Genomic DNA, 27,198 nt, shown 5'->3' on the forward strand with positions numbered 1-27,198 from the left:
TATAGTGTTTTTGTAATACTGAACATCTTTGCATTAGTATGTGTACATGAAATTGCCTTGACGACTGTATATGTCCATGGTGCCAGCCAATAAGAAGCTAAAGGGTCTAAAAAGGCAAACAACAAACGAACCACTTGGGGCATTAATGACCTCGCTTCCAAAACTGTCCTGTGAACGAAGAAGACACTCGTGGAGGAAGTGACGCATAAGGTAAATACGGAAGTTTAATTCGACAGACCGATAGAAAAGACGATGTCCTCAACAGAGACCGATGATTATGTCAGCAAATGTGGCTGTAAAGGAATCCGAAGTTGTCTGTTATGTGAGCGACTGAAGGAGGAATACATATTAAACGGGAGCGAAGAGAAGGTATATGTTTATATAAAATAAAACTTAACTTTAGACGGAGGGAGTTATTTTAAACGCTGGCAATTAATATTCCTTCTGACATTCAGCAGTTCATAAGCCACCATGTGATTATTTCTACGCTATGTGGCACTTTGTTCCCGGCCTACATCACTCTTGACACTTTATGTTTTATCCATCCTCTTTTGGTGCACACTTATTTTGTGTTTGTGCCTTTAACTGTGAACAACAGAGAGATTGCAGTTGTTTTAACATGAACATTAATTGATTTGTATAGCCCCTAACCACAGTGTCGGTCTCAAGTAAAACAAAACAAAGCATTTATTTAATGTCTATGACATTTAAACAATCACACGAGCACCGGTTTTTCCATCTGTGTCACCTAAACGTGTGTTGCCCTTCCAGGTTAAACTGCAATTCTGCTACGATCCCTTGCTAAAATCAGCAGTACGTAAGGATGGAGAACCTCCATCCCTCCCCTTTCCAGGTGTCCTCCTCTGGGAAGACTTCCTGTCCAAACAGGAGGAGGAAGAGCTTGTACACGAGATGGACAAAAACATCTGGAGCCCGTCCCAGTCGGGACGCAAAAAACAGGTTGTGTTTTACAATCAATCTACATTTATGCAGCGCTCTGTATACCTTTTTTTATCACATTTTGGCGTGCATTATTCTTTGAACCATGATTTCGTCTATAACACCAACATATACTGATATGTTGGTGTATTGGTATATATACCAATAAATATATTAATAAATATATTCAAAGAAAACCAACCAACCTAAACTACATTTACTGTTATCAGGACTTTGGGCCCAAGGTCAACTTCAAGAAGCGGAAGGTGCGTCTGGGCAGTTTCCAGGGCCTGCCAGCCATCAGCCGGCCCCTGGTGGAGAGGATGGTTCAGCAGCCCATCCTGGAGGGCTTTCAGCCTGTGGAGCAATGCAACCTAGACTACCACCCCGGGCGTGGCTCCTCCATCGACCCGCACCTGGACGACTCCTGGCTGTGGGGCGAGCGCCTGGTGACCGTCAACATGCTCTCGGACAGCGTGCTCACCATGTCCCTCCCAGCAGCGCAGGCACTAGAACTCAGACTAGGGAGCGAGGACACAAACCGTGACGAGGATGACCAGGAGGTACAGGTGGCCGTCCGTCTCCCCCGCAGGTCGCTGCTGGTGCTATACGGCGAGGCACGCCACAAATGGAAACACGCCATTCACAGGAGGGACGTCCCGGCACGCCGGCTGTGCAGCACGTACCGAGAGCTGTCGAGCGAGTTCCTGCCAGGGGGGCCGCAGGCAGAGGTGGGGCTGCGGCTGCTGGACGTGGCCCTTAGCTTCAGCCACACCGCCAGTTGACGGGACGCAACTGGCGGTGTGCGGGACGCACATTTAAGGACTAGTGACTGTTTTTAACTTTTGAACTGCCACTCGAGCACTCTGCTCTTTAGTTTTTTTGCGAGTTACATGTACACAGGCCTTTGTGTATCCAACACTGAAGAATAAGACTAAGAGGTTTCTTAAAGATTACATTAATCATAACAGTAATAATGGGACCTAATCATTTAATCTTGACTCACTTCGTGTCACCAGTGGAAAAAAAATATTCAGTACAAATTACTGCAATAGCATTACAAAAAATGTACAATAAACAATAACAAAAATGTTCTGTTTCCAAAGTCTGTTTGACCTTTTAAGGCATCAAAAGGTTGACGTGTGATACTGATACATGTTAGATGTACTGGTTTTACTTCATCAACTTTATCAACAAACTTGAATGTACAAGCAAGGCATAATTGCAGCAGTTGGAGCCATAATAAAAATAAACTACTAATATTTGTAGAACCTTCAACAAGCTCATCAGTCATGTCCTGAAATAACCATATTATTATTGTATGAGAGATTTATGAATCGGAATAGCGATACTTATAATAGTTCATATAGGCTGTGTTATTGTCAAAATGACAGACCTGTTTCTTTGGTTTGAGTAAAAGCTGCTGCTATGTTCTTCACGTCACTCATTATCAAAGCACTTAATGGGACTAATCTATTAACTGGCGATATTTATGTCAGCAGACTATGGATTTGTTTGTGCTAGTCTAACCGGCAGTAATCTCCTAGAAATATTATTAATATCAACTGACAGAACTTGTCTTACAGTTTAGTAGCAATTGCTAAAGCTGTATTATTATGTTTGCTAAATGTTTTTTGTTGTGGTTTTCCCCATTGTTAAGGAAAGGGAATTCATTGATTTGATTGCTTTAATGTTGGATATAAAACCATCAGAAGACCTTTAAACAAACGTGCACGATAGCTATAGTGTTAACAATTGTATTGAATTGTATTGAGATTGTTTAAGATGTGTTATTTCTGTTTAGTGATATATAAGGTTTATACTGAGACTGCATTATTTAGTTTCACTGCCTTCCGTTATTCTTTTCGTGGCAATCTGACATTCAATTAGTAAATATGAATATGACATGCCAGTCGTTTGTTTCTGGTGCTGTTAAGACTTTTAAAAGATTATAATTATTTTTTAAAGATAGAACGTGTGTCTCTTGCACGAGCCTCCACGCCCTGACGTGACGTACCACGCATACGACACAATGTAGAAGCTCAGTGTACAGTGTTGCCAGTTGGGGAAGGAAATCTGACCCAATCTGGCAACACTGGCTGGTGCGCGCTGGAGCCAGTGTTGCCAGATTGGGCCAATTTCTCGCCCAATCTGGCAACACTGTTAGTGGATGACAAGTCCAGATATCCACCGGAGAAGACCGGAGAAACGGCACGGCGATAGACTCGCCCTTGTTATCAAGGCTCCCATCTCTTCCGTGTTGGCAGTCATTGTAACACACCGGTCGTCATTCATGCGCTTATGGATCCGAAAATAAACTGCTTCAAAAAGGGGTGGTCCTCCGTGGTGTAGAGGAGTCGAGAGAGCATTTTAAAGGTTAGCTCGTTAGCCTAGCATCCATCGCATCCAGCTGAACCGATCCCTTCGTCGGCGAGCAGCTCGGTCGTCAGAGGACCTACAGGGTATGGTCGGTCACAATACACTGCTGAGAATGTGCAGCAGAGTCCACCACTGCTCGGAGTGAAATACGTGTCCAGAATTAACATTCGCTGACGAACCAGAAGCCCCGGGGCTGACCCCCGGTAGGCGACCGAAGCATGGCCGGGAACCCTAGGAGGGGCGCGGGGCTGATCGGGCTGATGAAGGACGCCTTCCAGCCCCACCAGCAGCCGCTGCAGCCCCACCAGCCGCCCGTGGTCGACAAGAAAATGGTCGAGAAATGCTGGAAACTAATGGACAAGGTAAAGCGATGTCCATGACTTAATGATAAACATAGACACATCAACACTGTATTGATGGTGTAAACAATGGGGCATTGTTTTACCCCTCAATACTCTGTCCATTGGAAGGAATCTGTAGCATTCGAAAGGGATGATGGGCATTAATGTGGGCAATTTGTTCAAGTCACCTTGTTTTATTGCTTAGATTGTTTGCATGAAGGCCACGTTTGCAACGTTTAAGACTGGCGTTTGTCATGTTTCCTAATTCGGCTTTTGCATTTTCCAATACAATACACGAGTAGGGTTTAGGATTGAGAATTGTGTTAGTCTGCAGTGCAACTGTTGACATCAGATATGATTAGTGCATGGACTCATGAATTCTTATTAACGACACTTCATACCAATTGGCTATTTTTATATTTTGGATTTTTGCATATATTATTATGAGAGATATGTCATTGGATAGAGTCATGCAAATTATAACCATATGTATTGGTAGACATTGCCGATGTGGGAACCAAAGCGTTTATTATAAACAAACATTAACATTGTTTTACGTCAATGCGTTAATTAGTCACTTACACGGTGGAGTAAAGCAATGGATGGTTGCAGCTGTAATCGTCTTAATTCTCACTTTATCACTTAGCTAATCATAACATTGCCTAATCCAGTGGTTCCCAACCTTTTGGGACTCATCACCATGGATCTTCCCTACCAGAGATTCAAGGCACACCGACTTAAAGTTGTTGGGCAGGATTAAGAAAAATGTCCCATCAATTATTAGGTTATTATGTTATAGAACTAGGATATTTGCGATTGGCAATATAGCCTACATCAGACCGTCTCACGTGGATACTGGTAAAAAAAAATGGCAAGCAATTCAATTATTTGTCAAATTTATATTGATACCGAGCAAAAACTTGTGTAACATAGTACATTTAAAGATTATTTAAGCAAATCATAAATAGTACCTATTTTATTAGTAATCTAGACCTATTTAAGCGTTATGTATTAAGTTGCACAAGATTTTGTCTTTCACTGGCAAGATGGTCAATTAGTTCCATCTTAATAAATGGACTTCACTCATGATAACATTATTGTTATCATGAGTAACATTATTGTATCCAGTGTCCCAGAGGGATTCTAGCACCATGAACGTGTACTCCTGGATACTTGAAGGACAAGGCCATCTTAGTTGTTTAATATGCTTGAACTCCATGTTAACGTCTATTCATTTCCACTGACATCGAAAGGAACATTTCCTTAATTTGATTCCTATAAAGTCTGTCTCTTTCACAGTATTTGTTGTTGAGGAAAACCAATCCAAAATGTTGGCAGAAATCTCTGCTTCACTAAAAAATAATTAAGGGAATCTGAAGTGATAACCGAAAAGCCAACGTTTACTATCCATACTGTCAGTGTGCAATGGACACTTTGGTTAGTAGGCTACAGAAGTCAGAACAATCAAACACCCGTTGGCACTGGGATAGCTTTGTTACTACTATGCTTAATAATCACTGGACCTATTGATCAATTAAAGAAAGATGATTATGTGTGTCGTTAACAGACAGAGCTTATTATTATTATTTATGCTAACCTTAAAAGAGGTTGAAAATTATGGTAGTATGACTTTTTATGGGAAATTGGAAAAGTGCCCTTTTCTTTTCACCAACCACTACAAGCACTACAGTGGTTGTATTATTGAGAGTGGGTGTAAGAAGAGCACAATAAGTATTCATTAGTGGCCAATCCCCGCATCGTTCCTTTATGGTTGTAGAGGTTAGACTAGAATGTAGGAACAGTTACATGTTGAGAGAATATAGTAGTTTACAGATAACTGTTCACCCCCATGAAACATCTATTGTAAGAGTTTACATTAGTCATTAAGCTGTATTCTAAAGGAGGCAATATATCATCCAAATATTGGTTTCAACAGTAAGGAGCTCCGAAGTAGGGGGATTACTTTCATTCAGTGCCATTGATTTGTGGCAATGATTCAACAGAAATGTATAATAATATTCAGAAAAGAATATTAGTAGTGAGACGACACACTATTTTCTATATATGTCCCTGCTCAACATTTCACATGCTTTTTTGTTTACAGCTTTTCAAATTGTAAGACTAGTAGAGACAGAAACTTTTAGCCTTACCCTAACCCAGACCACAAGTTTAGTCGAATTTGATTCTTTAATTGAAACATAAACAAGATATATGTCTTTGCATGATCTTTTTACCCTTTATCCTCTGGTTAGAAAATACTGGCTATTTGTGAAAAAAAGCAAAGACGTTTTGGTATCAAATACAGACATTCCACAACATCAAATCCATAATACAAAGGCCTCCTTGAATTGGGGTAATTAGCCTATGAATTAAACGCTTTTCTAATTCCCCCAACAGGTGGTCCGCCTGTGCCAGAACCCCAAGGTTGCGTTGAAGAACAGCCCGCCGTACATTTTGGACCTGCTGCCTGACACCTACCAGCACCTGCGCACCATACTGTCGCGCTACGAGGGCAAGATGGAGGTGCTCGGGGAGAATGAGTATTTCCGTGTGGTGATTGAGAACTTGACCAACAAGATCAAGCAGACCATCAGCCTGTTCAAGGAAGCCAAGGAGAGGATGTACGAGGAAAACTCTCAGCCAAGGTAGGTCGGCCTCCTCTCTTCAGGATTTGCCAACACACACCATTGAGTCATTGAGCAGAGATTTTTATCGTACAGTTTATTTTGTTTTTTTAAGGGGCTTGTGATAAGTGGCAGGTATACGGGATCAGTGGTGCGCATTCATTCAACCCCAGGACTTTTCGGCTGTGAGTCCAACAGCCTCACCCCACGGCTATCCTTCACTACTGCACCGCCTCTTAAATGATGTATCATGCTTGTATGCTTAATATTCCACATCCTATACTTTAAAGGGGAACTTAAGACTGAGTACTGCTTTGTGTACCTATTATTGAAGAAGAACGTTGTCTGCATCATCAATTCCATTTCTGCAAACTTTGCCTCAAAGTTGGACCCTTAACGTAAATGTTCTATCAGACCAATGCATAACTTCAATCCCTGACATAGGATGTCAACGGTCACATTTTCAGATTTGTGTAGCTGAAAATGTTTTTGTTTTTCTATGTTTTTTTACACATCGTATATACTGTATTTGAAGCAGTAGTCAGTGTTAGAAAATAGCAACTGGATGGTTCCTCTTGAACTGATTTCAGAGGCTTGTTGTATACATTCAACTATATCGACTATGAAATAACAATCATTGCCTAATGGCCAGGGCGGAACACTTTCTGTGCAATTGTGCTAAAGGTTTTGTATCGTCGGGAAACCACGGTTACGGTATCATTTAATTTGGGCTCGATTTGGGTCTGGATATTAAGGTTGTTGGATATTAAGGTTGGATATCTTAATGGACATGGATATTAAGGTTGTCTTATTTTATGTTTGCCACAAGACTCTGACTCGAATTGAGTCGTAGTCCTGGTATCGTCTATTCCTTTCTGTATTGAAGAATATATTGGATCATCTTACAAAAAGTGGACATAGACTTTGGTTTGTGTCTGCAATGTATTGGAGCCTGATCAATCAAATCAGTCCATGTTTCTTGAAGTCTGTTTCTCATGTTATATTTTCTGAGAAAATGTCTGAGTTAAGGATCATTATTTCCGTTCTGTTTTTTTATTTTTTTGCATACTTGTGACTGGCAGATGTGACAGAGTTCACTTCCCCTATTCGCAGAAACCGTGAGAAGAACAAAAATCTCTTATCGCTCCCTTTACCTCTGATAGGCATCACTGCTGCTGTGGCGTATTCATTGTCGGAACACGTTGATTGGTTCTGCCACTTGTAGGACTTGTGGGTATTTGTGTCTGCTGCACATTCAGTTGTGTATGTATCATGATCTTTAGAGAAGATGAATGACATCATTAGAGAATATGATTGACAACAAGTAAAAGTAAAAACACAGTCCCCCTGTAACCTGTGAGACCGGGCGATATGAGTCCTTCCGTCTGTAGTAATAAATATTTGTAAATGTGTTGGTTGGGTTCATTTCTGTATGTTATATGAAGTCAAGAAAACAAGGAAATGATCATCTGTAGTGACAATTGTTTGAATTCAGCATGTAGAGAATTATTTTTGGTTAATTGTTCTGTTCCGAAAGGAAACGGTCATGGAGGATATCGTGGTATCCAACGCCTTTATGTCTAGCCTCGTTAGGCAGCGTTGTAAAGGAAGACGACACGAAAAGCAGACTTCCTGAAAACAGTGAAGGACATTTTCTGTGCTTTCACTATTTCGCAATTGTACTTGCATTACCAGGAAACTTCATAACACTTCTCGGTTCATAACCCAGCTGGGCTTAGGTTTTTGAACCCCAGACAGTTTTTTTTTAGGTTGCATGCTTCAATATTTAGCCATGTAAATAAGCAAGCTCTTCTGGTGTAATCCGAGTCAAATCGATAGACGACTTAGACGTTTCTGGTTCCTGTAACTAGTAATGCAACACTATTTCTATGACCAACCTTATGTTGTTTTCTGGAGGTACGTTGCGCAATGATATGCATCCTAAAGTTTCGACATTCAACTGCTCAGGTCTCTTTGCTCTATTTGTTAAAGGAGAGCAACAAAATAACCTTGAATAAGAACATAATGAAACGACTCATGGCAGAATGAAGAGTGGACCTGGACATTGATGTGTGAAGCATGGAAGATATGCCCAATTATGCATTTGTATTTTGTAAATGATTTACACATTTTAGACTCATCCTATCAGCACAGCTCATTGGACCCCTAATAACTATTTGCTGCACCGTCCACTGGAGGATGAAAACACAGAATCAATGAAATGAAGACACAAAATCACAAACTCATCCAAAATATTATTTTGTCAATATATTAATGGATATGTCGTTTTGAACTTGTGGTGAACCCTGAGATTATTTGGCAAAATACAAATTTTGTTCAATCTATAAATCTGAATGTGGTCAATTACTAACCCTTTAAAAAAAACAGTTTGGGTAAAGATTCTGTTATGGATGAATTCTGTATCTTTTACCAAGCTAGTTTTAGCTAAGGCATGCTCCAAAGTCCAAATGCTTGTTTTAGGGTGTGGAGCATAGTAACCGGTCTCTGAGCCTGGTTCCCTCCACAGCTCCCATACTGAAATCATGTTCCTCTCTCTCTCTCCTCAGACGCAACCTGACCAAGCTGTCTCTGATCTTCAGTCACATGCTGGCCGAGCTGAAGGCCATCTTCCCCAACGGCCTCTTCCAGGGCGACAACTTCCGCATCACCAAAGCAGACGCTGCAGACTTCTGGAGACGCTCCTTTGGGGACAAGTGAGTGTTTCTTCAGCCCAGGATCATCGACAACCATCACAACAATGACAACCACTCCTTGTTGTCGTCCAAGCTCATGCGACTAGGCCCTATTTCCAGAAGCTGGATTTCCAGGTTAACCGGAAATGTAAATTCAGAATTCAGGGGAATTCCATGCCTTGACTAATCTCATTTCAGTTACCATGTTGAGCCATGTTGTGGGCCTCACCTTAAGCTGTCCTGGTACACAGCAGGTTTGGGCCTTGATGACTTCCCTACAGTTGTAACATCTACTTCTTGGATGATGGCAACAAACAAGTTCTTATGGGAGCGCTAACCTAGCCGAGCCATGAGGTCTAGCGGTGCAGTAGCTATGCCCTGTTGTCTAGCGGTACAGTAGCTTAGCCTTGCTGGCTAGCAGCACAGTAGCTAAGCCCTGGGTTCTAGCGGTACAGTAGCTAAGCCATGGGGTCTAGCGGTACAGTAGCTAAGCCATGGGGTCTAGCGGTACAGTAGCTAAGCCATGGGGTCTAGGGGAACAGTAGCTAAGCCATGGGGTCTAGGGGAACAGTAGCTTTGCCCTGGGTTCTAGCGGTACAGTAGCTAAGCCACGGGGTCTAGCGGTACAGTAGCTAAGCTACGGGGTCTAGCGGTACAGTAGCTAAGCTACGGGGTCTAGCGGTACCGGAGCTAAGCCCTGGGGTCTAGCTGTACGGCAGTAGTGAGCGCTTATTTGGTTTTCGGCATGGGGTCTATATTTGACACTCCCTGCAATGACTGGCAGCAGAAAAAAACACCAGACACTACCCCAAAAAAGATGAATAAACTCAGTTAACATTATTTTGTAATGCAAATTGGTGCATGTTCAAAGTATCTACACTACACTACTGCAGTGTCTCCTCTATATGCACCTAGAAATATGACCGCCGCTGCTGAATTTCTTTTTTTTAATAAGAGGAGAGCTTCAGCTTATCTCTTTAAATTCCGAATGTTATATTATTTTGCGCTACGCAAAATAATATAACATTCCGTGCGCTACGGATGCTGGATATGCGCTTCATGTCCAGGTCAATTCAAACACTTGTGAGTAAAGCATGTAAACGAAGAGGAGAGGAGAGCTCCTTATCTCTTTATAAAACGAATGTTATATTATTTTGCGCTGCGGATGCTTCATATCAAGGTCAATTCACACACCTGAGTAAAGCATATAAACGGAGAGGAGAGCTCCGTCTTCTCTTTAGAAATAAATGTTATTTTGCGCTACGGACGCTTCATATCCAGGTCAATTCACGCTGTGAGTAAAGCATATAAACGGAGAGGAACTTCCATACAGTTGGAAATAAATTGGCAGATTCTGATTTTGCGGTACAATAGATCATCAGTGAAACATCGTTGCGACACAATTGAGTGTAGTAACACAGAGAACCAGCTACAACATTGATGAATTGGTGAATTGCATTGGCTTCTATGAGCTGTCGGCTTTCAGCCGCGAGCTTAGTGACCGTCTGCAAAGATCAAAACTGAAAAAGACCACAATGGTAAACTTTCTATCGCGTCTCCATTATTGACTCAAGAGCCCCAAAACTCGTCCCATAGAGGCATGGCCTCTTTATGGTCCTACTACAACCTTTAGTTTTGAAAAATATATCTCTTCTTATTTTTGAGGATTTGTTTATTTAGGAACAATTTCAATAGCGTTGACATTATTGTCTCTAAATCCGCAAAACGTTTTCCATATAGGCATGGGCTCTTTATGGTCTTACTGCAGCCTTAAGTTTTGAAAAATATATCTCTACTTATTTTTAAGGAATTTCCTTTTAGCAGAAATGTCAATATACATTTCTTTTTGCAACAATTTCAGTAGCGTTGCCATTATTGATTGTTCAATAGAGGCATGGCCTCTCTATGCTCCTACTACAACCTTTGTGATGAGGGGAGGGAGTGGGAAGATGCATGGGTTTGAGGCACAGACCTTTTCGATTGTGTTATGTGATTTTACTGTATAGGGTGGATGTTGATATAATATATTTTTTTTGTTAAATAATGGTTTTAAAGATTATATTTGTAATATGTTCAATCTCTCCATATTTCCCCTGCTCATTGCTGTGTACAAATGTACTGTATGTACACCCTTATGTTGCCGGCAGACTCATAGAAACCTCCCGGAAGGGTGCGCTTTGCGAGCACACAAAAAAATTTGCAAGCAGAAGAATAAACATTTCACCTCCGCTGTACGGTATAATAAACTAGAGCTTCACCTTTTTTTCAGATGTAGATTCATATATTAAACGTGGATAGATATTTTTCATCACATATCTATTACTGTTTGTTGAATGCTAGATGTATTCAACTTTTATAGAGCCTGCCTTTTCTTTCGGAAGTAGTAAATTAATGAACAAACTCGGCTTTAAAAAGGTATGAAATGTTAATGACTGCTGTGGAATTCCCTGATTTATCAAATATTTAGGGTCCGCTATAATATGGTGTTTGAAGCCTTTCATGAAGGCGCATTTCAAGGTCAACCAATTTGAGAGTGAGTGAATTTGTCCTACGAGATGGAAATCCGCTGTTAGGGAAACCGAACATCCCAACAGCCCAGGGTTTCTCTCGCTTAGTTGAGACAGAGTTCTGGTTTAAGCTTTACCGTACCTTAACCCTGGCAGACCTTAATAACATAATAACATCAGAATATTGTTATGCCAGTTGTCGAAGTTTGTCAGTAATAATGATAAACAAACAAACCAAAAGCAATATCAGCGACATGATTTCCTTGTACATGTCTTGATGTGTACGACCCCAGACTAGCGGTCCTAGTTTACACTGTAATGTGGTGACTGGGAACAGTGGTAACTTGTTTAGCGGTAACTTGTTCAGTGGTGACTGACGTCCTTCCTGTCCTGGCAGGACCATTGTGCCCTGGAGGACCTTCAGACAGGCCCTGCATGAGTTCCATCCCATCAGCTCCGGGCTGGAAGCCATGGCCCTCAAGTCCACCATCGACCTCACCTTCAACGACTACATCTCTGTGTTCGAGTTTGACATCTTCACAAGGCTGTTCCAGGTAGGCTCACTGCTCTGACCAACAACCGTTTGCACAGACGGCAAAATCTCTCCCTCCCTCTCCGCGCTCTCTCCCTCTCTCTTGGTCCCTGTCTCTTTGTCTCTGTTTTACCCTCTCTTTATCTCTCTGTCTCTCTCTCCGCCTCTCACCCTCCCTCTTCTCGGTCTCTGTCTGTATTTATGCAACCTATAGTGTTTTCTCTGACCGTTTAGTCCACATTTGCGCGGGCGGTTAATTTCAGCCCCATGGTTACCCTTCCTGCTAAATGAGAGGCACAAGGGCATGTGGTAGTGGAAGTTGGGCATGCAGGAGGGTCAGTTGTTTGAACCGGTGTTCGGCGTTGAAAACCCCACGGGGCAGGCCTCCAAGTCTGAGAAGTTAGGTGGCCACAAAGAAACGTAGGGGTACAGGAAGTCGCACGTTGGTGTTCATGAATAGGGAGTTCTTAAACCTGCAAGAACCACTTAATTAGGCTAAATGTAGTGAAACAGCTCAAACTCTCACATGATGTTCACAGAGGAAGTGGCCTACGAGGCACAAATAGAAGCACAAATTAATTATTTATCAGAGGACTTTATCTTATGCTCACTGAGCTCCATTTATCCTGCTCAACAAACCACTTAAAGAAGCTTAATGGTCAGCGTCAGTTGTTGCATTTCTCTTTTAATAATTTTCTTGCACTTTGCACATTGTTGGTACTCATGGTCAACTTCCTATGTGCAGATGTTCAACTGTTTGATTAAGGTGCATGATTAAGGTGATTAAACCTGTTTTAGTGTGTTTTTTGTTAAGTCTTTTGGAAGCTCCCCATGAAGGTATTGGTGTTTGCTTATCACCGAAACGTCCCATCCCTCGATCCCAAAATACGACAACAAATTATCCATATATTTTTGCTTAAACTCACTTCCCTCACATTTATACAGCTCTGCTTTGAACTTCTTGATCCTACTTATTTATGCTTATTTTAAGTAGTAGAAACATTCTAACTTGTGATCACACTGCCATCTAAAGGCGAAAATCTACCATGATGCACATATATATGCGCAGCGACCCAGGTTCGATTACGGGGAGTGGTCATCTTCTCCATGTCCTCTCTCCCATACATTACTTTCTAACTCACTCTATCTTTATGAATAAAAAATCATAAAAAAAGCAACAAACAAATCTTAAAGAAAATGTTTCAATCAAAGATTTAAGTTGTCTTGTTTGAATCTGTTTTACAGAAGGCAATGTAAAATGCTGGGAGCCCTGTATTGGCCATACATGATCATCATGTTTCAACCACAGTATTTTTCCTCCATACCTTCAAAAGTAATTTAGCATAAACCCTGTTTGAGCTTCTCCGTACTTGGCGTTGTGCAACATAGAAGCCCATGTGTTTTGCAGTAAATGTGTGTGTATGTCTGTTTGTCACAGCCATGGGCATCTCTATTAAGGAACTGGAACAGTCTAGCTGTTACACACTCCGGCTACATGGCCTTCCTTACCTACGATGAAGTCAAGGCCAGACTGCATCGCTTCATCCACAAACCGGGCAGGTAGGACCCCCCCCCCCCCCCCCCCCCCCTTCCTGGGGCATTAAGCCTGCATTACACTTTCATGCAAAGAGCCGCAAAGATTTTCTCCAAAGGTTGCAGACAAAACACTACGCCCCAGTGTTTTGTCTTGTTTTCCCACAGCCAGACGCAAGAATAAAATGGATGCACCCGGGGAAATCCAAACCCTGTGTTTTCATTTGGTTGCAGTACACTCTCCTCTTCTCAGCATTTAATTAGAAGGATTTTTACATAGTTTGCACTAGAATGAATAGCGTTTTCAAGTAATTTTCGTTGGTTACGTACATTTAGGTTTGGTAAAACTAAACCAGCCCTTTTGTACATGTGTTATGGAAGAATTGATGCAAGCAGCTTAGCCAGGATTAAAGTCAGGTTATCCAGTTGCAGCAGGGATCTTTGCAGACCTGCTGTACGTAGACGTGTGATCACCGCTGAGTTGTTTAGTCTCCAACTCATCGTGTGTTTATTTTGGTATGGCGCCAAAAACAAGTAATTATAGAAATGGAGGTAGGAGCAGGGATTAACACCAAACACCGGCTTCGGCTTTCTTTAAATCTGTGCTGGAAAGCTGTGCCTATTGTGGTTTCCACCTGACTGATGACCCAACGCTGCACTCTGTGCGTTTCAGCTACATCTTCAGGCTGAGCTGTACCCGTCTGGGCCAATGGGCCATCGGCTACGTGACGGCCGATGGGAACATCCTGCAGACCATCCCCCACAACAAACCCCTCTTCCAGGCCCTCATCGACGGCTACAGGGAGGGCTTGTGAGTGGACACCCCAGAGCCCACCTCTGGTTCTGTATTTTGAGTTGTTTGTAAATGAGTTTATAAATTGATGTGATATTTGAAGCTGATCTTAAAATCATGGCTGAGGAGGCCATTTGAGTGTCAGCAATAGGGACAGATAAGAAGAGTTGGTGTAAATTAGATATAAAATGGACATAAGATATGCTATGTGATAAACAGATTTTTGGGCTAATTTAGAGGCGCCTTTCATGGAACCCAAAGTCACCTTACAGAGCATAAAATCATCATAAATCGTTAAAAACAAGACATTGTGGAAAGACTACAAAAACAAACAAACAATCAAGACAGTGATCAGTTAGACGTTGTGTGCGAGTTTGAACAGGTGAGTTGTGACTTGAAGGTTGTAATGGTGTCTGACTGAGTAGGGTTTTGTATTGGATGCGGTAGTGTACTGGGAGCCAGTGAAGTTGGATGAGGACAGGGGTGATGTGGTCAGATGATTTGGTGCGGGCTGATGATCCGGGCGGCTGAGTTCTGAATGATCTGCAGTCTGTTGTTGAGTTTGGTAGGGAGTCCGGTGAGGAGGGTGTTGCAGTAGTCTATGCGTGATGTGACAAATGAGTGAACCAGGATTTCAGTGCTGGATTGGGTCAGTGATGGGCGGAGTCTGGCGATGTTGCGGAGGTGGAAGAATGCAGTCCGGGTGATGTTGTGAACATGGGGTGCGAATGAGAGGGTGTTGTCCAGGATGACGCAGAGGCTCTTGACTTTGGAGGAGAAGGGAAATCGTCAACATATCAGAGTACATGGAGCATGGAAGAAAGTTTGTGGCTCAACTTTTTAGTTCTGCTTGTACTTCACGCATATGATCAGGGCCTCTGTTGTTTTACTGAAGGCAGTGTATTTTGAAATGAGGTGTGTATGTCTGTCCCTTCCAGCTACTTGTTCCCAGATGGCCGAGCCCAGAACCCAGACCTCACTGGACTGTGCGAGCCCTCCCCACAGGACCACATCAAAGTCACCCAGGTTAGTCACACACGCATTCCACATTTTTTTGTTTTCTGTTTTACTTTAACTTGGAGAGAAGCTTTTGCCAGGCTAGGCCCAGAGTAACCGAAGCCTTACTCACTCTACATAGGGACCACTTATCCAGCCTTCAATAGTTCGTTTTGGGCCAAACTATCCTGTGTTATCATGCTAAAATACTATGAATTAATTTTTCCACTGTACATTTTTCTTTGTTGAACGCTATGCAGGTATTGGTAGGGTAAAGATATTGGCCAATTTCGATCAAGAAAGATCTACATGGGATATGCCAGACCTCCTTATGTGTTCTCTCTCCCTCGTCTCCCATTTGTGTTTTACAGGAGCAGTACGAGCTCTACTGCGAGATGGGCTCCACCTTCCAGCTGTGCAAGATCTGCGCAGAGAACGACAAAGACGTGAAGATTGAGCCATGCAGCCACCTCATGTGCACCTCCTGCCTCACTGCCTGGCAGGTCAGACGCACGTTAACCTGTAAATCGTCCTACCACCTAATGCATGCTTTCCTGTTAACGTTCCTACATCCACATGCAAGCTTTCCTGTAGATGTTCCTACAACCTCACTAACATGCGGATCCCACGTGATGCTACTCAGCCAATCTAATCTGTGCATTCCCGGCACAGGCTGCCTGGCTCACTGAGTGAGACAGTGAGCGATCTTGTGAGAGATGACAGAGAGAAGTGAGAGAATTACAGAGAAATAAGTCAGATAAGAGTGAGTAATACAGCGGGAGAAGGCAGATAAGACAGCGGGAGAAGAGTGAGAAAAACAGCGGGAGAAGAGTGAGATAGACAGCGGGAGAAGAGTGAGTAATACAGCGAGAGAAGAGTGAGTAATACAGCGGGAAAAGAGTGAGTAATACAGCGGGAAAAGAGTGAGATAGACAGCGGGAGAAGAGTGAGAAAGACAGCGGGAGAAGAGTGAGAAAGACAGCGGGAGAAGAGTGAGAAAGACAGCGGGAGAAGAGTGAGTAATACAGCGGGAGAAGAGTGAGTAATACAGCGGGAGAAGAGTGAGTAATACAGCAGGGTATTACTCACAGCGGGAGAAGAGTGAGTAATACAGCGGGAGAAGAGTGAGTAATACAGCGGGAGAAGAGTGAGAAAGACAGCGGGTGAACAGTGAGTAATACAGCGGGAAAAGAGTGAGAAAGACAGCGGGAGAAGAGTGAGAACGACAGCGGGAGAAGAGTGAGAAAGACAGCGGGAGAAGAGTGAGAAAGACAGCGGGAGAAGAGTGAGTAATACAGCGGGAGAAGAGTGAGTAATACAGCGGGAGAAGAGTGAGTAATACAGCAGGGTATTACTCACAGCGGGAGAAGAGTGAGTAATACAGCGGGAGAAGAGTGAGTAATACAGCGGGAGAAGAGTGAGTAATACAGCGGGAGAAGAGTGAGAAAGACAGCGGGTGAACAGTGAGAAATACAGCGGGACAGAAAAGAGACAGACAGAGTGAGCCGGAGACAGAAAAAGGCGCTCTCTAAGAAGAGAAAAGTGGACAGCGAAAACAGAGCTTTCAACCCAGAATGGACAGACTCATTCATGTTCATTCTTCTCACTGGAAACACAAAACCAGGTTGTCTCATATGCTCAGAGACAGTGGCACTCATAAAAAGTGCCAGTGTGAAGCGCCACTATGCGACAAAGCACAACGTTTTTCAACCAACATACCCACTCAAGTCTGAACTGCGGTCACAGAAAATAAGCAGTCTCAGAGCCCAATATGAACATTCCAACCGGATCCTGACCCATTCATTCACTGCCCAACAACGTGCTAATGAATGTTCCCTCAGAGTCACTTGGATTTTGGGTCATCACAAAAAGCGATTTACTGATGGAGGGGTTGTCAAGGAGTGCATGAGTGCAGTAGCTGAAACCTTACTTGAGGGGAAACAGAAAGAAGAGCTTTGTGACAAAATAAAGCAAGTACCCCTGTCAGCATCATCAGCCACAAAGAAAAATGAAATGTTAACCCAGGATGTGCTAGCCCAGCTGGATGAAGCCATTCATAAGGTACCATGTGTAGGCTTAGCTGTAGATGAGTCCACTGATGTGTCTGACAAGGCTCAGCTGTTAATTTATGTAAGGTTCTTCAACCAAGAAAAGAAAGAGTTCTGTGAAGATGTGTTAGGTGTAACTCCCCTTAAGACCAGTACAAGAGGAGAGGACATCTACCTGGCCATTAAGGAGAGGTTAACAAAGCGAGGAATAGAGCCAAAACAAGTGGTCAATAAGAAGGAGCCCCTGCCAGGATAGGGAGAAAGAAAGGAGCGGTGGCAAGAATGAAAGAGGACAATCCTGAGCTCATCTCTTACCACTGTATAAAACATTAGAGCGCTTTTGGTCCATCAGAAGGGAAGTAGCAGCTTTCTTGGAAGAGCAGAGAAGTCAGAAGGCAACAGAGTTTTCTCTCTTTTTAAAAGATGAGAAAAGGATGGATAATGTGGCCTTTTTGGTTGATATCACTTCACACCTTAATTAACTTAATTTAAGGCTACAGAGCAAGGACAATGCAATTTGTGAACTGATGACAGCTGTCCGCTCCTTTCAGAGGAAACCTGAGGTGTTCAAGGAAGACTTGCAGGGAGACTGCACACACTTCCCAGCAGTGCAGGAACAGGTTCAGGGACAGAGAGATGTTTCTTCTTTTGGTGACTTTGGCGATAAGCTGATTGTAAACTTCTCCAAACGTTTCGACAGCTTCCGCTTTGGACAGCAGCTCACCTTGTTCATTCATAACCCATTTCTAATCACAGATGTCAGTGGGTTCTCATTCTCAATGGAAGTCACACAGCCCTTCAAATGGGCAAATGCCGGGCTTCTCCAGATGCAACTGATTGATCTCCAAGCAGATGTGGCTCTGAAAGAGCAGTTTGGAATAACTGAACCCGCCAGTTTCTGGCTCCAAATGTTCTCTGAGACAGCTTTCCCAGGTCTGAGCAAAGTAGCCTTGTACACATTGACCATGTTTGGCTCCACATACAGCTGAGGCAGCTTTCCCTGCAATGAACATAATTAAAAGTAAATATCGATCCAGGCTCACCAATGAGCACCTGCACATGTGCATGAGACATCTGACATCATTCCAGCCTAGATTTAAACTCCTGGCAGGACGAGCTAGAGCTCACTTCTCTCATGGAACAACAGAAAGTGGGGGAGTTGGATAAAAGGGAAAGAAAGAGAAGCTATAACTGTTCAATTGTTAAGATGTGTTGAGATATCTGTTTTGGAAATTGGTTAAAAATGTTAAACATTCACAAAGAAACAGGGGAAACTCAAGCTGCTGCTATACTTTATTTTATTTTTCAAAAGAGAAGTATATATTTTATCTATATTTTAAGATTATTATATTTATTTTCACAGTTTTGATTTTAAATGTAGCCCTTCTTATCCTTGAAGAGATTAGTTTCAGTTGTGTCAGTTGAACCTCCTTAAATAATACATATCTTCAGTATTATTCAGTATAATTGTATAAAAGGGACAGTAAATATTGTCTAAAAATTGTATTGAATTGTTCTTCCTGTATTGATCTGACAGTCAGTTGTTGATTACATGCAGACGTTGATACAACTAGTAGGCTACTTCAATATGTATCACACTGAATCATAACGCAAGTTAGACATTATGATGTTCCTGACCTTTGCTTGAGGACATTTCCTCTAACTGGACCTATTTGAATTTTAGTTGAATACCCCTGCTGTAAACGTTCCTACAACATCACACCCTTACCCTTTGAATTGTTCTTACAAACTAACAGCCTAACTTTAAACACCATGTTTAAAGTTAAGGGTTTCTGTTCTGTCTGCTACCAGCTTAACCGTGTTGCTTGCGCTGACAGTCCCTCGCTGTTCTCACCAGGAGTCCGAAGGGCAGGGCTGCCCGTTCTGCCGCTGTGAGATCAAGGGGACCGAGCCCATCGTGGTGGACCCCTTCCGGCCAAAGCCCAACGGGGCCTCCTTCGCAGGCTTCCAGGGGCCCTGCAGGGCTGAGGGCAACGAAGAGGACGAGGACGACCGCCTGGAGGACCAGCACCTGGTCATGAGCAGGCTGGCGTGCTCCAAGGTACTAGAGCCATGTCCCCCCCTCACCCTCCCGCTGTAGAATATAAAGTGTGTGAACATAAATTAAGGCAGGGGTTATCAACGTTTTGAAAGCTGAGGGCCAATTTAGGAACCCAAGATTTGACTGAGGGCCACCAAAGGAAAAAAGATTAGGAGGGAAACGGCGTCAGCATCCCGGTGGTGAAAAAAAACATTGCACCGTGGACCTCTGGGAGTGAGGTCAAATGAGGTCTAAATCACGAAACTGAGGTTCATCCTTTCAAAGTAATGTAGAGTCGGATTAAAACTAACAAATGTAACAGGATTGAATGCTAGAGAGAGTCGACTTTTCTCTTTATATTTATTTATTTTTGTTTAAATTACTATTGATATAATACTTTAAAAATATAATTTAATTAATATTTTTTTCTGTATGACATTGCGGGCCGCCAGGAATGTTTCTGCGGGCCGCCATTGGCCCGCGGGCCGCACATTGAGAACCATTGAATTAAGGTGTGTGTCTGTGTGTGTGCCTGTTCAGGTAGAGCGTCCGTCCTCCCCAGTGTCTCCACTCCCCCCTGTGCCCCCCCGACTGGATCTCCTACAGCAGAGGCCCACCACTGTGGGGCCGATGGGTCTGGGGGCGACCGCTAAGGCAAGTTACCTTATGGGGCTAACGCTAAGGCGAGTTACCTGATGGGGCTCACGCTAAGGCGAGTTACCTGATGGGGCTAACGCTAAGGCGAGTTAACTGGTGTCTCTTTTTTTTACCCATCTAATTCAACAAAGCCCTGCAGCAAACTAAAATATCAAAATAACCTGTGCTTGGGCTTCTTGGGTAGAATATGTACCGATAAATAGTATAGATATGATCTATTTTGTCACAAAATTCTGTTAGCAAAAAAGTGTGAATAATTAGCCTGTCCACCTGCAGTACCCACCCCCAGCCACAGGAGGGTGAGCGACCCACAGGTCGGGGACGATTGATGGCGGAATCTGTTCTACAGCTACTAACAGTCTCCACCTCCCCACCACCACCCAGGTCCTGGCTCCTCACAGAGACAAGCCCCTCCCCCTGCCCCCAGCCCTGCGTGAGCTCCCCCCGCCTCCTCCCCCCGAGCGCCCCTCTCCGGCCCCCCCCTCGCAGGACGTCCGGCTCCAGCGGAGGCCGCTGCCCTCCACCCCGGACCAGCCCAGCTGGGCGGCCAACTACATGGTCCCCCGGCCCGTATCCAAGGCCCCGCTGGCCCCCGGCGCCCCGCCTCCTCCGCAGACCAACGGGGCCGAGGCCTCCAAGGCCCCCGCCGCCGCCGCCGCAGCCGCCACCAACATCATCTACTGCCAGGCCACCAGGTACGCTCGGGAGAGCTCCGGGAAGCCCTGTCCTCAACACCTGGCCCTCAACTGTCATGCCTGCAACACTATTCTTCCACTATTCTCCCCAGTGTCTCAGTGGACTCATACGTTGAGGAGCCTGTTCCACAGCGCCTCAGGCATCTCGTTGTGCCGCGAACACGTTACTGGGGTAACACATGCCCCTGCATGCATCAGCTCAGCGTGGCTGATGGGGCAGGCCCTGAACGGGCTCTTTAAGCTAGAGGCTACACACCTGTCCTCTGCTTGTTGACAGTGAGTGGAAGGGCTGTTTACAGGGGAGCCGGCGGTAGTTTTTTTAAAGACGGTTCACTGGCTTTGATTCTCCTTAACATGAACGGGAGGATGGACTGCGTGTCGAACGCAGTAAATGAGCTTTAAAATATATTCTATTGAATAATCCAGAGTGCGCTGTTTTGCTCTTGGGTGATATAAATATCTTTACCCTTTGTAATACAGTCTACTCCGTGGGTTTTCTGTCTCCTGTGATCTTTCAGCCAGACTTAAGATCTGGATCATGGATCAAGTTGTCTACAGCCCGGTAACGTGGGGAATCTCCGCCATTTAGTTTCTTAAATGAACCTTGCCGGACAGAACAAGGTTGAGGGTACCTGGCTAGAAGCAGGTGCACAGCAGTGGCCTCTGCCAGTACATGATTTGTGGCCCTGACGATGCAGGCGCTGTGGATCCCGATGCTCACTGACCCCCCCCTCTTCTCCCCACTGGTTCCAGGCCCTTCCAGACGGCAGCGGCGGCGGCGGTCAGCGAGGACATGGTATCCCCCGAGGGGGAGGAGAACGAGTACATGAGCCCCACCTCCCTACCGGCCTCTGGGGCCCCGTGGGTCATACCAGGGGCCCTGGTCCCCCCTCCGCCCTCGGCTCAGGCGTCCCGCCACAACGACCTCGGGTAGACCCCGTCCCCTTGCCTCTGCCACTGCTGCACACAAGTGGCACCGTTTGAACCTGGCCCCTTCTTTATGCCCCCCTATGTCCAACATGTTAATGTTATCGTTATGATTGAGGTTTCATTGTAAAGAAAGGGCTATGCTTTAAACCTTGCCATACATGTCTCCCAGCAACCCTTATACAATAAACTGGCCGGGTTTCCACCGAGATGACCCAGAACTTTTAGTCCCAGGTACTACATTTCCAGGGACTAAAAGGTTCCTTCAGCCCCTTATTTTCTGTGTTTCCACCGCGCTGTGAAGACCCACGAAGGTCAGGCAAATTGAGGTAATTTTACATCAGACACATAACAAATTAAACACAGGAAATGGAGAGAAACAGAAAAATCGGACCAAAGAAATTGCATTAACTATCAGTTATGAGGCCAATATGCAGCATGTTACAATGAGTCGCCTCAACCCAATATAGCCAGTGAATACGAGGTTGTGCTCTGTACATTCATCTGTTTAACCCAAAGAGGGCCACGTGAGTATATTTACAGTGCATCCTATGTTTTTTAAGCTGAGATAGTATTATATATGGCCACCAGGGGGTGCTGTAGCATCAGTTTGGAAGTGTGTCGTGTGTTTTTATGTGCGTGTGGACAATTCTGATAGAATCTCCTCTTCCCGTACTCATGTGGTCGGTCCTCTCTGCCCTCCTTCAGCCCCATGACGTGTGAAGACTTGGACGACCCCCAGGTGTATGAGTCCATGTGTAACATCCAGGACCAGGTGGCCGAGGCGGCCGCACCGGCCCTCGACTCTGGTAACGCACAGCCACTCATCTACTTTGCATCTACTCCTTTGACCATGGCAGCAACGCACGCACCCCTCTCCGGATGCATCACATCATCAACATTTACCAGCAGACACTCATGCCGTCAAGCCAAGTTGCCCAAAATACGTCTGAGTACTGAGCAGTGAAACGGACGGTGTATCAGATGACAGCAAGGTCTTCAATTAGCACCGTTGACATTAGTATAGTGAAAGAAATGTTTTCTTGCTGACGACCTAGATTAAATGATCATATGATCATCCGTTTTTTTCAGAAGTCTATCTATATGCAAATGGTTGCTTCAAGGAGTACGCCCATAGCCTTCGTCTTAGCCCGACTAAGACGAGTCGTTTAATTAAGAATTTATCGTTAATCATGCATCCAGAAGGGGTGTTCACTACCATTGACTTGCAGAGTTACTAGCCTATCCTTTGTTCATTTGAGGGGAATATACCTCAGTGTTTCCCCCAGCCTTGTATGGTTAAGGCAGCCGCCTTAACAACAATAGGGCCCCGCCTTGACTACCAATGTATAAAAATATATATCTTAAAAATAAATATAAATATATTTTAATTATTATGCATTAACAAAGTAGAAAACTCTTTTAAGGAAAGAAAACATACTTCCATCAGGTATAAAAAATAAAGATGAATAATGCACCAGTAATACTGTTCACAACAATGGTCGTGCCATAAAGCTTTTTGAATGGAATTGAAACGGAGACAAAGCTTACACTTTCTGTGAGAATAGATGTGGACGTTTTGACAATTTTAAGGCAAGGCAAGTCACATAATATAAGACTGTTCAAATTCCAGGCCATTCATAGTACAAAAAAAAAAAGGATAATATGTGGATGTAAAAAATCTGAAATACAATATTAGTTAACAGCTGTGGAAAACGGATTATTTCGAGCCCTGATTTAAAATGATGACCCGTTGAAGCATGTTCTGGAAGTTTGTTACAGAGCTGTGGTCTTTTTTTTTCTCTTTTTATATATATATATATATTTTTTTTTTTACTAAGTTGCCTCCACATGCTTTGGTTGAATCCTGGGAACAGGGAGCAGGTCAGTCCCTGATGACGTGGGAGCTCACAACACACGCAGATCAGAGATGTTTTTCAATCGGACATGGCAGTAAGACCGTAGAGCAGACTTTGTAGCTTATGGCCATCTCTCACTCACTGACTCTCCGTCTCATCCTTCCTCAGTCCTCATCTCTTACTCTCACACACTCTCAACCACGGAGACCAACACACAGGGCTGTCTTTGTCAGCAGGGGAGTGTCTGGCGTGTGTAGAGATTAATTGACCTGCTGTGACGAGCCGGTGCAGAGTGAAGTGCAGCTTTTGATTTTCTGTCTAATGAAGGGGATGAGAAACGGCTCTGTTTTCTCCCCCTACGTCACAATGATTTGTGGACTATTTTATACAAGGCTTGCATCCAGGAAGGGCCCCTGTGTACAACGGCCACATTCAGACCCCCCCACGTGCACCAGTGCATAAATTCAGTTTGCACCAAGTCATCAATCATGTCCGAAGTGGGTTTTCGACAGCCCTTGTCGCACATCAGTTCGACCTTGTACCAAGCCCGCTAATTGAAGCGGTCAGCAGGAACTTACATGCTTGAGTTTCGAGCATCAATAGTGAGGACGCGTCTGTCACGTCACCCGTTGGCTGGCATAAGATGTGTAAATCTACAGTGTGTTACTATTGGTTTAGATTTGGGCCACCAGCAGCAGAACCCGTCCATATTTGGTATTTGAGGGCGGGACTTGAATGCCCGGTTAGCACCAGTCTAGTGGTCTAAACAAATTGATATTCAATCCGTAATAACTTTTGAATGACATTAGTGCCAACCAGGAGCAAGTGAAAATGCATAATAAATAATTATGAACTAGCCACTGAGATCCTTGGCAAACAAAGAAAAATAATATTGGCTTTGTGTATGAGAATTAAGCACCACTCGCTGTGAACAACCTGAAGGCCGTCAGAGGAATTAAGTGTAAGTCTCCAGCCTGGTTTGGGAATGAGGAAAAGGGCATGTCCGAGTTCTCAGTAGTTTTTATTGATGCATTTATTAAGCTATCCCGTGATTGTTTTGAGGACGTGCAACAGGAGCACAGGCTTTCAAACGGGGTCTCATCTAGCAGAGCATACTTATGGGTGTTTTGAAGTGTTTATGTTTTTAGGACACGGTACACTTCAAAAACGGTGCACTGGGCGCCTTGTGTGTGGTTAAACAAATGACCACGTTTAACAAATAGATTGAGCAGGAAACATGACACTGATCTTTATTACCTCATTGTTAACATCTGTTTGGTCCTCCGTGGTAGCGGATTGCAATTATTTGTTATTATCGTTTCGATTCATATTCATTGGAGCCTACTGTTTATAAAAAACGAAATGTTAAAACAATTGCCGGTTCGCTAGTTTGTAATTTGATTTAAATGCAACATGCGTACAAAATTCGTTTTCTTAATGCATTTTTATGATTAATTGAAATCTTTCAAGATGAGCTAATATCAGAGGCCAAACATCGTTATTGATTTAACGTGCAGCTCATTGTGCAGCCTTTCACAACACAAGCCCTGTCACGGTCCGTGTCCCTTCCTTTGTTCTAACACGGTGTTCTCCTCCGCGCAGAGCGCCCCCGCCACTCCCCCGTGGCGCCCCAGGACAAGCCGGCGGAGGCGGAGGGTGTGTACGAGTACGACTACCCCCGGCCCATGGCCCCGCCCGCCCCCGCCCGACGCACACTCTCGGACATCTCCGGCAGCTCGCCGGCCTTCAGCAGCCTGAGCCTGGACCGTTCAGGGGCCCTGGACCGGCACGGGACCCTGGAGCCCTGTACGTAACCCCAGCACCCAGCACCCTGATCATCTCCACCGCCGCCGATCACACTGATAATGACCCGCCTCGTGTTCCTGCCGTCCCTGGGGCTCCTCTGCACACTGGTCAATAGGTGGCGCAGCACTGTCGCGCCGTTGTAGCGACTCCCATGTGCACAATCATTCCCCATCATTCCCCACACCCCCACAATCATTGCCTGCAATGATCATTGCAGGCAATGATTGTGAGCCCAAAGTTGGAAGTCGCTTGGGGTCAAAGTTTGGTGTGCTGACTGTCTGTTCTGGACACGGTTCCCTTCCTCCTCACCTTCTAAACAGATGCCTCTTCATATGGAGGCTGTGTCTCGTGTCAGCAGCCTGAGCTGGTTGAGTACATGTTAGACATGTTGGTATATATGAATTACGTGCGTATTTTGCCGCATTCACACCATATGGGCGGTATCAGGGAAGTGGGAAGCATTCCCGTGGACTCGATGGCATTCTCACACCCGCACAGATGGTAGACTTCGGAGGGAAGGATGGCGACGTATGGGGACACCGTGATGTTCCATTGGGCGTTTCATTTAATGCAGAATTATAGCCTCGCTGGCTATATTTAACATGAACTATTAATCAAATTCACAATGTGCCCGATTTAAGCCTCCATCGGCTGCTCTTTTACTGGGCAGAATACAAAGAAACACATTGCTACCGCTTGTTGTCCTAGTGTGGCCCCATCCACCTGCTGTGGTTGCCAGCACTCGCTCAATAACAACCAGCAGCCAACCCAAACAGGCAGGAGTCCTGTCCAAACTCAGCTAGGCCCGGTCTTCATTTCGCTCCACCTGAAATTCCCCGATATTAGTCCTGGTTTTTGCCACCATTTTCTCGTCAGCTTTCTAATGCATGCACCAAGGTATTTTTTGCAGCTGAAGGCCCTTGGTATGCAGTCATTTGTGCAAAAGCATGCGTGCAAATAGTGCTTGTTTTGTAGGGTACACCACTGTGTGTCGTTTAAATGTCCTCTAACCAGGAGCCCCTGCAGTCACATAGAAACATGTAAAGTAGATTTCAAAGAACATTCAAACTGTATCATATAAAAAATATATCATGTATAGCGCGGAATTTGCCATTTGCCATTTGCCATCAGTAAGTTCTACAAATGTCTTGATGGTTGTACAAAAAATCCACGGTTACTTGGGGTGAGAGGCCCGTTAGTACTTGGGTCTGTGGTGTGGCGCCCGCTGTCTGCAAAGCTCCCTCCTTCATCTGGGGACTTGGCCTCATCAGCTGCTGTCGCCCCTCTCTGGGGCCGTCCTGCTAAACCACGGGGGTCTTCCTCCGGAGCCCAGTACTCAGTGATAGTCCTACTCTGTCCGGTGTTGCTATTCCCCATCTCACCCCTGTGTTTACACCCCCCCCCCCCCCCCCACAGCCTTGTTCGCAGCGGGCTCGGACCTGGAGCGCCCCCCCAAGCCCCTCCCGCGCCGGGCCAACTCGGACCGCTGGGGGCGGCCCCTGAACCCAGAGGTGCCTCCGGGGTACATGGCCCCCGCCACACCCTCTCCCCCCGCCGCCGCCGCCATCAGCGGGGAGATCGAGGGCCTGATGTCCCAGGGCTACTCCTTCCAGGACATCCAGAAGGCCCTGATGATCGCCCAGAACAACCTGGAGACCGCCAAGAACATCCTGCGCGAGTTCGTCTCCGTGCCCTCGGCCGCGCACGTCGCCACGTAGCAAAGCCGCCCCCCCCCCCCCCCCCCCCCCCGCCTCCCACCACCGACCCTCAGCCCTCTACACGCTCTCTCTCTCTCTCGCCGCGCACACTCCAGTGTTCTTTGTGTGTC

At 44.8% G+C, this 27,198-nt stretch overlaps 2 protein-coding genes across 2 annotated transcripts; both read left to right on the forward strand.

Moving 5' to 3' along the window:
* The first annotated feature begins 209 nt into the window (after positions 1-209).
* On the forward strand, positions 210-2,029 carry alkbh4 (alkB homolog 4, lysine demthylase). Its single transcript, XM_056594290.1, has 3 exons — positions 210-369; positions 772-960; positions 1,170-2,029. Exons 1-3 carry the CDS (start codon positions 253-255, stop codon positions 1,722-1,724), a joined length of 861 nt encoding a protein of 286 aa, XP_056450265.1. The 5' UTR covers positions 210-252; the 3' UTR covers positions 1,725-2,029.
* Positions 2,030-3,081: 1,052 nt separating this feature from the next.
* Positions 3,082-27,088, forward strand: LOC130385667 (E3 ubiquitin-protein ligase CBL-like). Its single transcript, XM_056594289.1, has 15 exons — positions 3,082-3,680; positions 6,057-6,304; positions 8,851-8,997; positions 11,881-12,037; positions 13,454-13,575; positions 14,222-14,359; positions 15,280-15,367; positions 15,709-15,840; positions 19,244-19,447; positions 19,967-20,080; positions 20,468-20,778; positions 21,532-21,708; positions 22,414-22,514; positions 25,167-25,370; positions 26,787-27,088. Exons 1-15 carry the CDS (start codon positions 3,537-3,539, stop codon positions 27,086-27,088), a joined length of 2,589 nt encoding a protein of 862 aa, XP_056450264.1. The 5' UTR covers positions 3,082-3,536.
* The last annotated feature ends 110 nt before the right edge of the window (positions 27,089-27,198 follow it).

Source organism: Gadus chalcogrammus, chromosome 7 (assembly GCF_026213295.1).
Source record: "Gadus chalcogrammus isolate NIFS_2021 chromosome 7, NIFS_Gcha_1.0, whole genome shotgun sequence".
Taxonomy (NCBI): Eukaryota; Metazoa; Chordata; class Actinopteri; order Gadiformes; family Gadidae; genus Gadus; species Gadus chalcogrammus.

Bases quoted from the DNA above. Each gene is read 5' to 3' on its own strand.
- alkbh4 (XM_056594290.1), top strand. From the start codon at position 253: ATGTCCTCAACAGAGACCGATGATTATGTCAGCAAATGTGGCTGTAAA. The intron at 370-771 runs GTATATGTTTAT...TTGCCCTTCCAG, and splicing joins TAAACGGGAGCGAAGAGAAG to GTTAAACTGCAATTCTGCTA. The intron at 961-1,169 runs GTTGTGTTTTAC...TACTGTTATCAG, and splicing joins AGTCGGGACGCAAAAAACAG to GACTTTGGGCCCAAGGTCAA.
- LOC130385667 (XM_056594289.1), top strand. From the start codon at position 3,537: ATGGCCGGGAACCCTAGGAGGGGCGCGGGGCTGATCGGGCTGATGAAG. The intron at 14,360-15,279 runs GTGAGTGGACAC...TGTCCCTTCCAG, and splicing joins GACGGCTACAGGGAGGGCTT to CTACTTGTTCCCAGATGGCC. The intron at 15,841-19,243 runs GTCAGACGCACG...TGTTCTCACCAG, and splicing joins CCTGCCTCACTGCCTGGCAG to GAGTCCGAAGGGCAGGGCTG.